General features: G+C 41.0%; 2 protein-coding genes across 6 annotated transcripts; both read left to right on the top strand.

Moving 5' to 3' along the window:
• The first annotated feature begins 856 nt into the window (after positions 1–856).
• On the top strand, positions 857–11377 carry LOC115731118 (glutathione S-transferase-like). 4 transcript variants are annotated; one of them, XM_048274360.1, is made up of 5 exons: positions 857–1210; positions 5199–5247; positions 5456–5906; positions 11216–11230; positions 11330–11377. In XM_048274360.1, the coding sequence occupies exons 1-3, from the start codon at positions 1064–1066 to the stop codon at positions 5899–5901; spliced, it is 642 nt and encodes a 213-aa protein (XP_048130317.1). In that variant the 5' UTR covers positions 857–1063; the 3' UTR covers positions 5902–5906; positions 11216–11230; positions 11330–11377. The 4 variants fall into 4 exon arrangements, with proteins under 4 accessions (XP_048130317.1, XP_030517607.1, XP_030517606.1 ...); XM_030661746.2 differs by lacking the exons at positions 5199–5247; positions 11216–11230; positions 11330–11377 and adding exons at positions 1351–1399; positions 1617–2069; positions 5948–6152 and having other exon boundaries at positions 868–1210; positions 5832–5847; XM_030661745.2 differs by lacking the exon at positions 857–1210 and adding an exon at positions 4835–5058.
• Positions 4838–11392, top strand: LOC115731120 (glutathione S-transferase-like). 2 transcript variants are annotated; one of them, XM_048274369.1, is made up of 5 exons: positions 9993–10074; positions 10212–10225; positions 10285–10434; positions 10574–10622; positions 10842–11392. In XM_048274369.1, exons 3-5 carry the CDS (start codon positions 10288–10290, stop codon positions 11285–11287), a joined length of 642 nt encoding a protein of 213 aa, XP_048130326.1. In that variant the 5' UTR covers positions 9993–10074; positions 10212–10225; positions 10285–10287; the 3' UTR covers positions 11288–11392. The 2 variants fall into 2 exon arrangements, with proteins under 2 accessions (XP_048130325.1, XP_048130326.1); XM_048274368.1 differs by lacking the exons at positions 9993–10074; positions 10212–10225 and adding an exon at positions 4838–4896 and having other exon boundaries at positions 10275–10434.
• Positions 11393–11743: the final 351 nt, after the last annotated feature.

Here is an 11743-nt window from a genome sequence, read left to right as displayed (position 1 = left end):
AAGAATTACATCCTTGCCCTTCAAACAAATATTTCCTACCGAAAAAGGGAAAATGACATAACATGAACGCTTTTTTTTTTTGGTCAAAACATAATATGAACGTTGACTTAACGTGTAACGTGATCCATATATTTTTAATCTCATTTTCAAATAAAATCCACATTGGCATATAGCTAGTCGTAAAACATTATTCTCGTCAGACTTTATTGAATATCGTATTCAATCGGCACAAAAAAAATTACGGTTCTTGAATTTTATCCTAATATGCAATGCGATCCCTAACCTTTTGATTTGTTCAATGTGATCCATAAATTTTTAGTAGATGTTCAATTCAATCCATGCATTCTATTAAGATATTCAATATCATCCTCGAAATGGAATTTATTGAAGGATAATATTGAACAATTTCGTACGGTTCATGGATTAAATTGAACATTTACCAAAAGTCCAGAAATCGATTTTTAATATTGTCCTTGAACTTAAATTAACTGAAGGAAGATATCGAACATTTTCATAAAGTTCAAAGACTAAATTGACGTATTTTAAAAGTTCGTGGATCATATTGAATAAATTAAAGATCACGAATTACATACCATATTAAAATGAAATTTAGAAATCATATGGAACGAATTAAAATTTTAATTATCGCCGTGTGACGTGCGCACGTAGGTGTCGTACCCTTCCAGTTCCCGCTGACCCGTTCAGACAACAAAGAAAGTAAATGCCGAGAGATGAATATGAAAATGGCTACGCAGGCCTCATCGCTTGCGTCTCTCTCTGTCTCTGTCTCTGTCTCTGTCTCTCTCTCTCCATCCCGACAGGAGCGTTTTTGTCATCTCCATCTCCGAAAAGCATAAACAACGAACATAAAAGGGAAGATTATCTCGTTGCAGGATGCAGAAAAATCGCATTTTTCAGGTCAATTAGATCATTCTAGAACAAGATCGTGAAGCCCCTTATAAAAGGAAGCTCAGAACCCACCATCATTCCCCACAGCCGTTTCTGCGTTTAGGTTTTTGAGAGAGAGAGAGGAGAAAAGAAGAGAAAGTAGAGCGAAGCGATCATGGTGATGAAGGTCCATGGAGCCGTCCTCTCCACCGCGGCGATGCGGGTCTTCGCCACCCTCTACGAGAAGGACCTCGAGTTCGAGTTCGTCCCCGTCGACATGGGGGCCGGCGAGCACAAGCAGGAGCGTTTCCTCGCCCTCAACGTATGTACTCCCTCCCTGCCCACCACCTGTTCGACTGTGTTCCTCGCAGATATTTTGGTGTCTTGGGGTCTGAATGTGGTCTTTCGAGAAGCCCTCTCTTTCGTCTCTCGGATCTAACGTTTCTCGATCTCTCTGTGCAGCCTTTTGGTCAAGTCCCGTTCTTTGAGGACGGTGATTTGAAGCTATTCGGTAAGTCATCCCTGTTATTGATAGCTTAATCCGTATGACTTTGATGAAAGATGAAAGTATGGAGTCAAAGCTGCTGATTCGATTGCTGAGAGATTGTGCGATCATGACGACAGATCTACTGTTTAGTCAAACTTTTGAGTGTTCAATCGGTCAACTGAACAAGAAACAACTATGCGAGATATGGTTTATATCTTGATCTTGCTCTTCGTGGTGGCAGAATCAAGGGCAATTACTAAATACATAGCTCATCAATACAAGGACAAGGGCACTCAGCTCGTGTGCGAGGGCAAACCCATGGCGACTGTGAGCATGTGGATGGAGGTCGAGGCCCACCAGTTTGACCCCGTGGCGTCGAAGCTGCAGTGGGAGATCGTGTACAAGCCGATGTTCGGCATGGCTACGGATGCGGCGGTAGTCGAGGAGAACGAGGCCAAGCTCGCCAAGGTCCTCGATGTCTACGAGGCCCGGCTGAGCCAGTCCAAGTACTTGGGCTGCGACTGCTTCACCCTGGCCGACCTTCACCACCAGCCGGCCCTGACCAATCTGATGGGGACCCAGGTGAAGAAGCTGTTCGATGCTCGGCCCAAAGTGAGCGCATGGGTGGCCGACATCATGGCCCGTCCTGCTTTGGCCAAGGTTCTTGCCATGAGGAACCAGAAGTAAAGCAAAGGGTCTAGTTCAAATCATCTGGTTCTGGGGCCCAATAACATTAGACCTTATTCTACCCCTTTTTGATATGAGTCGGTAATAGTCTTTTTGTTTTTGATTATGTCCTTCTTTGGTCAATGTCTTATGTGAGATTCTCTGAGTCGTCTTCAATCATCCGAGTTGGAGGCGATGATGAGGCTGGTGTTTTGTGATTGTCTATCATGATCAATAAAATATTGGACAGAGGAAAAGTTATGTTTGCGGAGTCATGGCTAATGAATCTCTCATCTTTTTGGTTTCGTTAAGAGTGTGATAATTGCTGCAATTGCTGGTTTTATTTTGTGCTTATTGTTGCCCTCACCTTACATCATTTGCCATTGAATAGCCTACAGTTTTCCTACCAATCATGAAAGCTTTCCTCACTTTTATCGGTAAAATTATTCAAAAAATCTTAGACCTATTATGTTTTTTATCAATTTAATTTTAAATTTTTTAATTTTATCAATTAAATTTTAAACATGATGCTCTGGAATTTATTTTTTCAAAGTCTCCCCTACTCTCCCAAGCTAGGGCTTTCTTTGAAAGCAGCCGCCACCTAACTCGAAATTTCTTAGCTGCCCAGGAGCTAGCCTCTCCCTCCCTCCCATCCCCTTCTACCTCTTTCTCTCCCTCCCTCCTCTTCCCCTCTTACCATGTTCGTAGCCTGGGTTGTTTTTAATTTCTCGTGTTTGTGTTCCTTTCCTCTCCCGATCTGCTTTGGGAGTTTGTGTACCAACAAGGAGGATATTCGTCATGTGACTTCACAACTTTTTCAATATTAGGCTGCTCTCTCATATCTTGATTTAGATTTGGGTTAAGTTTTAGGGGTTTTGCTCTCCTGAGTTAGACCTAGAAATAGATTTGGAAGTTCTTTACAGATATTTGATTCGTGCCCTTTCAGTATATTGATATTGGTGTTCTGCAAGGTAATGGTGATGGGGCGACGACCCTAGACGTGCATCGCATGCCTTTGTAAATAGAGTGGGTGAGCTCAGCGCGTGCTCATCACTAAATCCGGTGATCGGCTATCGAACGTTTACAATGAAAGATATGGCTAGAATTGAAAGTTTTCTATGTACTTCTTGATTATTCTGATATATGAATGGCATCTTTCTTTTGACAAAAAAAAAAAAACTAAACATCTTCATGTTTTGTCAATTGAGTCCATCCGATTAATTTTGATTGTAAATCGCCGACATAGATGTCGATTATCTTTTGCATCTTAATATATTTTTTCAAAGTCCTTTTTTTTCTTTTGTTTTCCCTCTTTATTTATTTCTTTTTTCCTTTTTCCTGTGCCAACCTCAGGCAAGGGCCACCTTTGCCAAGTGAGGGTTGCCCTCGCCAATATGGAGAAGGGCTATGTCGCCAGCCCAAGCCCGAGTGTGCTTGCCACGTAGGAGTGTCGATAGTGCCATGTAGAAAATAAAACAATTCAAAATAAATAAATAAAAATTAAAAAAATAAAATATTATTAACAATTATTCACGTCGACGCCAACCGTGCCAAGTTGGGCTACCAGTAGCTATGTCGGTAATTTTTAGCCAAAATTGGCCCGATGTACTTAATTAGTAAAACATGAAAATATTTATTACTCAATTGAAAAAATTGAAAGGTTTAAGATTTAATCGGTAAAAGTACAATAAGTTTCGGACTTAGACAATTTTACCCACTTTCATATGTTAAAGTACTGGAGAAGATCACTAGAATATATTTATGTACGTGTATGCTTTTATAATTTATCGGAAAAGTGCGATCAACTCATAAAACTTTCAAATAGTTCAATCACATCTCAAAAATTGTCAAATTTGGGTGATGCACTTATCCATTAACCCGTTTGATTGGAATAGCGGAAAAAATAACGTGGCTCTTTTTTTTATTACCTTTTAAGACACGTGATGCTGTTGTGGCACCTACCAAGCGCGACAGCAGAAAAAGATTAAAAATTTTACAGCAAGGAAAAAAAATAGTGAAAAAATTGACATGAATAAAAAAATAGAAAAAGTTAAAATCTAACTCCGGACTCCACCGCCCTGCTACCACCGCTTCAAGCTGGCCACTCGAGCTTCATTGAGCTCGCCATCGCGGTCACATTAAAGCTTCTTCGAGCTCCAGCCATTGTTGATTTCTGCACACCGTTCACGAAAGCACCGGAAAATGTCCCTTTTAGTTTTAGATTGATGACATATGGTCGGGCGGAGCGCAAGACGGAATTTAACTTTGTTATCTAAAGCTCTGTCTATTCCGCAAAGAAATGAATGAATTGAAAAATATTTTTTCAAAAAATAATTTCTTGTATCGTTTAAAACAATCAATTAATTAAATGTAGTCATTATTGATAACGGTTTACGTTTAAACATTTTCGTGACCGACGAAAATATTATTCGTTTGCTCAGTCTTATGAGCGATATAAATGATTGTTTTTAAATATACATATATTTTAAATTATTTATTTTTCGTAAAATAAATGAAAGCAAAACCTGCTGTTCCTTTCAAAATGGACATAAGGGTCAATGTCTTTTCTCCATGAACCATTTTCCAAGGTCCAACATTTACGCGTGGGGTCCAAAGGAAGGCTATTAACTAATTGGTATCCATCTTATATTTAATGTTAAACATAGCTTCTTATTGGTCATTGAGCTTTGCACTCCATAAATGTTTTAGACTTAGCAGACAAACAAAATTAGGTCATTCTAGGACAAGATCGCCAAGCCCTTATAAAAGGGAAGCTCAAGACCAACCATCGTTCGCCGCAGCTCTTCCGCTTTTGGGCTTTTTAAGAGAGAGAGAGAGAGAGAGGAAAAGAAAGTCGAGAGCGAGCAACCATGGTGATGAAGGTCTATGGAGCCGTGCTCTCCACCGCGGTGCAGCGGGTCCTCGCCGCCCTCTACGAGAAGGACCTCGAGTTCGAGCTCGTCCCTGTCGACATGCGGGCCGGCGAACACAAGCAGGAGCATTTCCTCGCCCTCAACGTAAGTCCTCCCTCCCCGCCCACCGCCTGTTCTACTGTTTTTCCCCGCAGATACTTTGGTCTTGGGGTTTGAACGTGTTCTTTTCGAGAAACCCTCCTTCGTCCCTCTCAGATCTAACGTTTGTCGATCTCCCTGTGCAGCCTTTCGGTCAAGTCCCGGCCTTTGAGGACGGTGATTTGCAGCTATTCGGTAAGTCGTCCTGTTATTGGTAGATTAGATTATCTTGTACGATGATGATGGAGGATGAAAGTGTTTAGTCAAAGGTGCTGATAGATTGTGCGACCATGACGACAGATCAACTGTTTAGTCAAACATTGGGTGTTCAATCAGTCAATTGTACAAGAAACAACTACGCCCAGTATAGTTTATATCTTGATTATGCTCTTTGTGGTGGCAGAATCAAGGGCGATTACCCAATACATTGCTTTTGCGTACAAGGACAAGGGCACGCCGCTCTTGTGCGAGGGCAAACCTATGGCGACGGTGAGCGTGTGGATGGAGGTCGAGGCCCACCAGTTCGACACCGCGGCGTCGAAGCTGCAGTGGGAGCTCATGTTCAAGTCGATATTTGGCATGGCGACGGATGCAGCGGTAGTCGAGGAGAACGAGGCCAAGCTGTCCAAGGTCCTCGACGTCTACGAGGCCCGGCTGAGCCAGTCCAAGTACATGGGCGGCGACTGCTTCACCCTGGCCGACCTCCACCACCTCCCGGTCCTGACCAACCTGATGGGGACAACAGTGAAGAAGCTGTTCGATGCCCGCCCGAAGGTGAGCGCTTGGGCGGCCGACATCATGGCCCGGCCTGCTTGGGCCAAGGTTCTGGCCATGAAGAACCAGCAGTGAAGCAATGGATCCCTTCTAAATTATCTGGTGCTGGGGGCCAAATAACATTTGACCTTTTCTACCCCCTTTTATTTGTTGTGCGAGTCTGTAATTGCGTCCTTCCTTTGGCCAATGTTTCATGTGGGAGTTGGATGAACTTTTCGGGCTGGGCTGTCTTCAATCATCGAAGTTGGAGATGATGATGAGGCTGGTGTTCTGTGATTGTCTTATCATGATCAATAAAGATTTGGACGGGTAGAATGTTAATGTTTCATGAGCAATTGGCTAATGAATGTCTCATCTTTTTCACTTTCGTTAGAGTGCAATAATTGCTGCAATTGCCGGTATTACTTCTGACTCATGAAACCCTCACCTTACGTCGTCTTCCATGGGATGGCCTTTACTTTCCCTACCAATCACGAGAGCTTCGCCCAAATTCATCTGTTGAAGTACCGGAGACGCTGACCGGAAGATATTCATGAATGAGTATACCTTTATAATTTATCGTCCTAAAAATTACGAATTCTGTGTGATGAGCTTTTCCACTAACTAGTTTGATTTGAATAGTGGGAAAGATTGACGGGAGCTTTATTACCCTTTTTGAGATACAAGATGCCGATGTGGCCCCCACATAAAAAAAAATTAAAAATTTTAAAAGAAGAGAAAAGGATAAAAGAACAAACAATATGAAATAAAAATTTTAAAAAAAGTAAAATCTAATTCCCAACTCCGCCACCCCACTACCATCCATTTGAGCTGGCCGCTCGAACTTCACCGAACTTGCCATCATGGCCACATCAAGCTTCTTCGAGCTCCCGGCATGCCTATTGCCCAATCAAATTCTTGATTTCTCCAAGGGTAAATACCATGAAAAATCAGCTGGTACATATGTGATAAATTTACTCTAAATTATTTTTTTAACCACGAAAAATCATAAACCGATACAATTATAACAAATTTACCACAAACTATTTTTTATTATCAAAAACCATAAACTGGTACATATGCGATAAAATTTACCTTGAACTAGTTTTTTTTACCACGAAAAATTTCAAACTGATATACCTACAACAAATTTACCCTTCGTTAAATTGGATTAATATCACGAAAAATTTCAAACCGATACATCCGTTACGTTAAAAACCCCAAGCCGGTACACTCATCAATTGCCATGTGTCATGCAAATTAGCACTTTAACTACTAGATTTAACGAAAACTAACACAGGATAAATTTATCATGGATGTATCAATTTGTGATAAATTTATTACGGATGTAACAGTTTAGAGTTTTTTGTGGTTAAAAAAATAGTTTGGGATAAATTTGTCACAGATATACCAATTTGAAGTTTTACGTGGTATTAATCCTTTTTGCAAACCGCCATTCCTCATCGTTGGCCTTTCATCGACACTCCGGCCAACCTTCACCTCCGGCTATCGTGGCTTCCACGAACTCAGATCCAATTTTGAGAACTCTACCTCTGATGTCGGAAGCCTTGAATTAGTTGGCTGCATCGCGTGCAGGTGGTGTCTTGTTGCGGAGGGCCGATGCTGAGGCGCCGGCGGTGGGTGGAGCCGAGAGGCTCGCCGGTGGCGATGTTTGAAGTCATGAAAATGGCAGCTCTATAGCTCTCGTTGCTGATAGGTTAATGCTAAAACAATGCAAGGAAAATTAAAAAAAAATGGAAAAATAATTTTTTTTTACTAAAATTAAACTTAGCCGCTAAGTGGATATGATAAGATTACATTCTTCTTCTTAAATGTTTTGATCACTTTTCCTTTTTCCTTTTAAATTCTACAAAAAAATTCCGAGGCACCATTTGATTTGATGAACATCACGTCGATAGTAATAGCAGAGCCACATTAGTTTTTTTTCGTTAGTTAAATCAAATGGAGTTAAGGAGAGATTTTTTTGTACTAATTTGATAAATTATTTGATTGCACAATTCGAAAATTTTAGAACTCAATTACATTTTTCGCTATTAATTTTAGGACTTATCTCCCGTACAGACCTCTTGTATTTCACCTCAACATTGTTCATTGTTGCAGTTTCTAGAGTTCGAGAGTTTAGAGAAAAAGATCAAGTTTCGATCAAAAGTACAATACCCACTTATCCAATTTTGCAACTTGACACATAAAAGTTTAAACAATTTAGTTTTGAAACTAAAAAATTCTTTTTTTTTTTTGCTGTGATATGAAAATAGTCATTTTGATCATACAAAAAAAAAAATAGTCATTTTGACGTTAGTTGGTCAGCTCATTTTGGTCCAGCATGAGTGTGCATTTGGTGTGAAGTTCCATTTTTATTTCAAATGGAAAATGACTTCTAATCTACTTAAGTGTTAAAATAGTTATAAACCTATTGTATTGGTGCTAATTCGGTTCTAAATTTTTTATATTTGTGCCAATTGAGTCCATTCGATCAATTTTGGCTAAAAATCACAAACGTGGACACCGATCGTCCTACGTGGCACGGCTAGATCCTATATCAAAAAATGGTTAAAAATTTCACAAGAAGAATATAGAATAAAAGAAAAAATGACATGAATTAAAAAAGAAGAAGTTAAAATCTGACTCCGGACTCTGCCACCCCACTACCGCCACTTCGAGCTGGCCTCTCGAGCTTCGTTGACCTCCCAACCATGGCAACTCCAACGAGAATAGACTTTGCGCGTACCTATTGCACTGTCGAATTCTTGATATCTGCACATCGTTCACAAAAGCATTGAAAAATGTTCCTTTTTACATAGATGACATATGGTTGAGCCGAGCGCAAGATGGAGCTTAATTTTGTTGTTGACGGCTCCTATTGTTTCGTAAAAAATAAATAATTAAAAAATAATTTTTAGAAAATGATTGCTTGGATCGCATGAAATAACTAGGTAATGAAATGTTATTATTATCGATAACAATTTATGTCTAATCATTTTCATGAATAGTAAAAATATTTTTCGTTTATTTAATCTTGTAAGCGATATAAGTGATCGATTCTAGATAAATAATTTTCAAAGCATCTATCTTCGTGAAACAACGCAACCTGAATCCACCGTTCCTCTCAAGATGGACCGAAGGGTTAATATCTTTTCATCGTAGATCATTTTCCAAAGCCCGATATTGACTCGTGGGGGTCTAAGGAAGGCTATTACTAATTAGTGTCAATCTTATATTTTACATTCATTGCCCGAATTACCGAAAGAATCAACAGAACTTCTTAGTTCTTATGGGTAATTGAGCTCTACATTACAAAAAAATATTATACTTAGGAGAAAAACAAAATTATTCGAGTGATTGAACTTTGTTCTTGCTTAAAGTGCAAGCACGAAAGTCTCGACACGGAATAATGAACCTAAAGAAAGAAACTCTTGGGGAACCAAATATTTGTGCTTGAAAAATTACGATTACATTCGATGGGTTGGAGTCTATAGCCATGTTCAATTCCGATCACTTTCTTCACATAACTGCAAGCAATGACTAAAATGGCGGGAAATGAGAACTCTAATATCTAATTTAAACTTCGTTAAAGTGTGTCCCTACATACTAGTTGCTTCTTTTTTGGGTGTCACTGCTCTCATCTATGTACATGTACATGCCGTGCTCACGGGAATGGAACCCCAGGCCTTGTTTTCTCCAGCTTTAGCCTCAATCCCATTACTGATAGGGAAGAATGTTTTGTTCGCCATCGCGTACATGTTAAGTGACCAGTAAAAATGTACCGTACATCTTTCGATGCACTGCCTTTCTCGTGCTACTTGTACTCGGTGTAGTGTAGGCCAAATTTAAATTTTATTCCTTTCCATACGCTTGGAATCTTGTATACAGGGTCGAGAAGAAAATTTCAGCAGAAATTTTTTTAAAAAAAATATTTGAATTTCCACTCCTTTTTCTCTTACAAAAAATGTGAATTTTTTTTTTCGACCCTCACTTTTATTCATGTTTTCCCCGAGCCTTTCGAAGAGTGGAATTACATTCTTGCCCTTTCGCATGAAATTTTCCTTTCCGAAGATCTTCATCGCGGGACGTGCTCACGTGGGTGTCGGCCCCTTCCGGCTGACCCCGTTCAGACAACAAACAGAGCAAGAGAAGTGGGAGATGAAAATGTTATAAAAATGGCTACGCAGGCCTCGTTACATGCGCCTGTCTCTCCCTCTCTCTCCATCCCAACGCGACGGCAGCCATTTTATCTCGTGTCCGTCTCCTCCTAAGGAATAAACAATGAAGACAAAAGGGGCAGATTATCTCGTTGAAGGATTAAGAAAATTGAATTTTTCGAGTCAATTAGGTCATTACAGAGCACGAGCGTGAAACCCTTATAAGAAAGGAAGCTCAAGACCCACCATCGTTCGCCGCAGCTGAGAGAGAGAGAGAGAGAGAGAGAGAGAGAGAGAGGAAAGGAAAGCAGAGCGAGCAATCATGGTGATGAAGGTTTATGGAGCCGTTTTCTCCACCCCGGCGCAGCGGGTCCTCGCCGCCCTCTACGAGAAGGACCTCGTGTTCGAGTTCGTCCCCGTCGACATGTGGGCCGGCGAGCACAAGCAGGAGCATTTCCTCGCCCTCAACGTAAGTCCTCCCTCTCTGCCCACCGCCCAGTCGGCTGTATTCCTCGCTAATATTTTTTGTTCAAGGGGTCTCGACGTGTTCTATCGAGAAACCTCCTCCGTCTGTGGGATCTAACGCTTCTCGATCTCTCTCTGTGCAGCCTTTCGGTCAAGTCCCGGCCTTTGAGGACGGAGACTTGAGGCTATTCGGTAAGTCATCCTGTCAAGTGTCAATTGATAGATTATCTTGTATGACAATGATGGAAGATGAAAGTATTTAGTCAAAAGGTGCTGATTCGATTGCTGATAGATTCCGTGACCATAACGACAGATCAACCGTTTAATCGAACTTTGAGTGTTCAGTCAGTCAACTGTACAAAAAAACTACTAGGCGAGATATAGTCTTGATTATGCTCTTCGTGGTGGCAGAATCAAGGGCAATTGCCCAATACATTGCTCATGCATACAAGGACAAGGGGACGCCGCTCGTGTGCGAGGGCAAACTCATGGCGATTGTGAGCGTGTGGATGGAGGTTGAGGCCCATCAGTTTGACACCGTGGTGTCGAAGCTGCAGTGGGAGCTCGTGTACAAGCCGAAGAGCGGCATGGCCACGGATGTGGCAGTAGTCGAGGAGAACGAGGCCAAGCTGTCCAAGGTCCTCGACGTCTACGAGGCCCGGCTGAGCCAGTCCAAGTACTTGGGCGGCGACTGCTTCACCCTCGCCGACCTCCACCACCTCCCGACCCTGAGCAACCTAATGGGGACACCATTGAAGAAGCTGTTCGATGCCCACCCCAAGGTGAACGCTTGGGCGGCCAAAATCGTGGCCCGGCCTGCTTGGGCCAAGGTTCTGGCCATGAAGAACCAGCAGTGAAGCAATGGATCCCGTTTAAATTATCTGGTGCTGTGGGGCAATAACATTAGACCTTTTCTACCCCTTTTTTGTGCGACCCCGTAATCGTATTTTGTCGTTGATTCGATCCTTATTCTACTCACTCTATTTTTTTTTTTTTTGTCATATTCTACTCACTCTATTTAGTATCTCATCAAAGTTGAATTATTTTCTAAGTTCATTAGAATAAGTTCTATTTTATCAAAAAATTGACCTTTATTTTTTGTTTGTTCACTACTTTATATATGTAATAAATATAAAAAAAGGGTTCAAATAAACTTGGAAAAACAATATAAACTAAGGATAGTAATCCTTTACGAACAGGTCAAAAACCTTATGTAGACACAAGAAAGAAATGCAGAAAATTCCTTTCTTGTGTCAAAGAAAAGACTAAGAAGAAGGTGGATAATCCTTTGTTTTCTATTATCCAGTAAAATT

This window comes from Rhodamnia argentea, chromosome 1 (assembly GCF_020921035.1).
Source record: "Rhodamnia argentea isolate NSW1041297 chromosome 1, ASM2092103v1, whole genome shotgun sequence".
Classification (NCBI taxonomy): domain Eukaryota; kingdom Viridiplantae; phylum Streptophyta; class Magnoliopsida; order Myrtales; family Myrtaceae; genus Rhodamnia; species Rhodamnia argentea.
The sequence above is the reverse complement of the archived record's forward strand: the minus strand, read 5'-3'. Positions and strand labels throughout refer to the sequence as shown.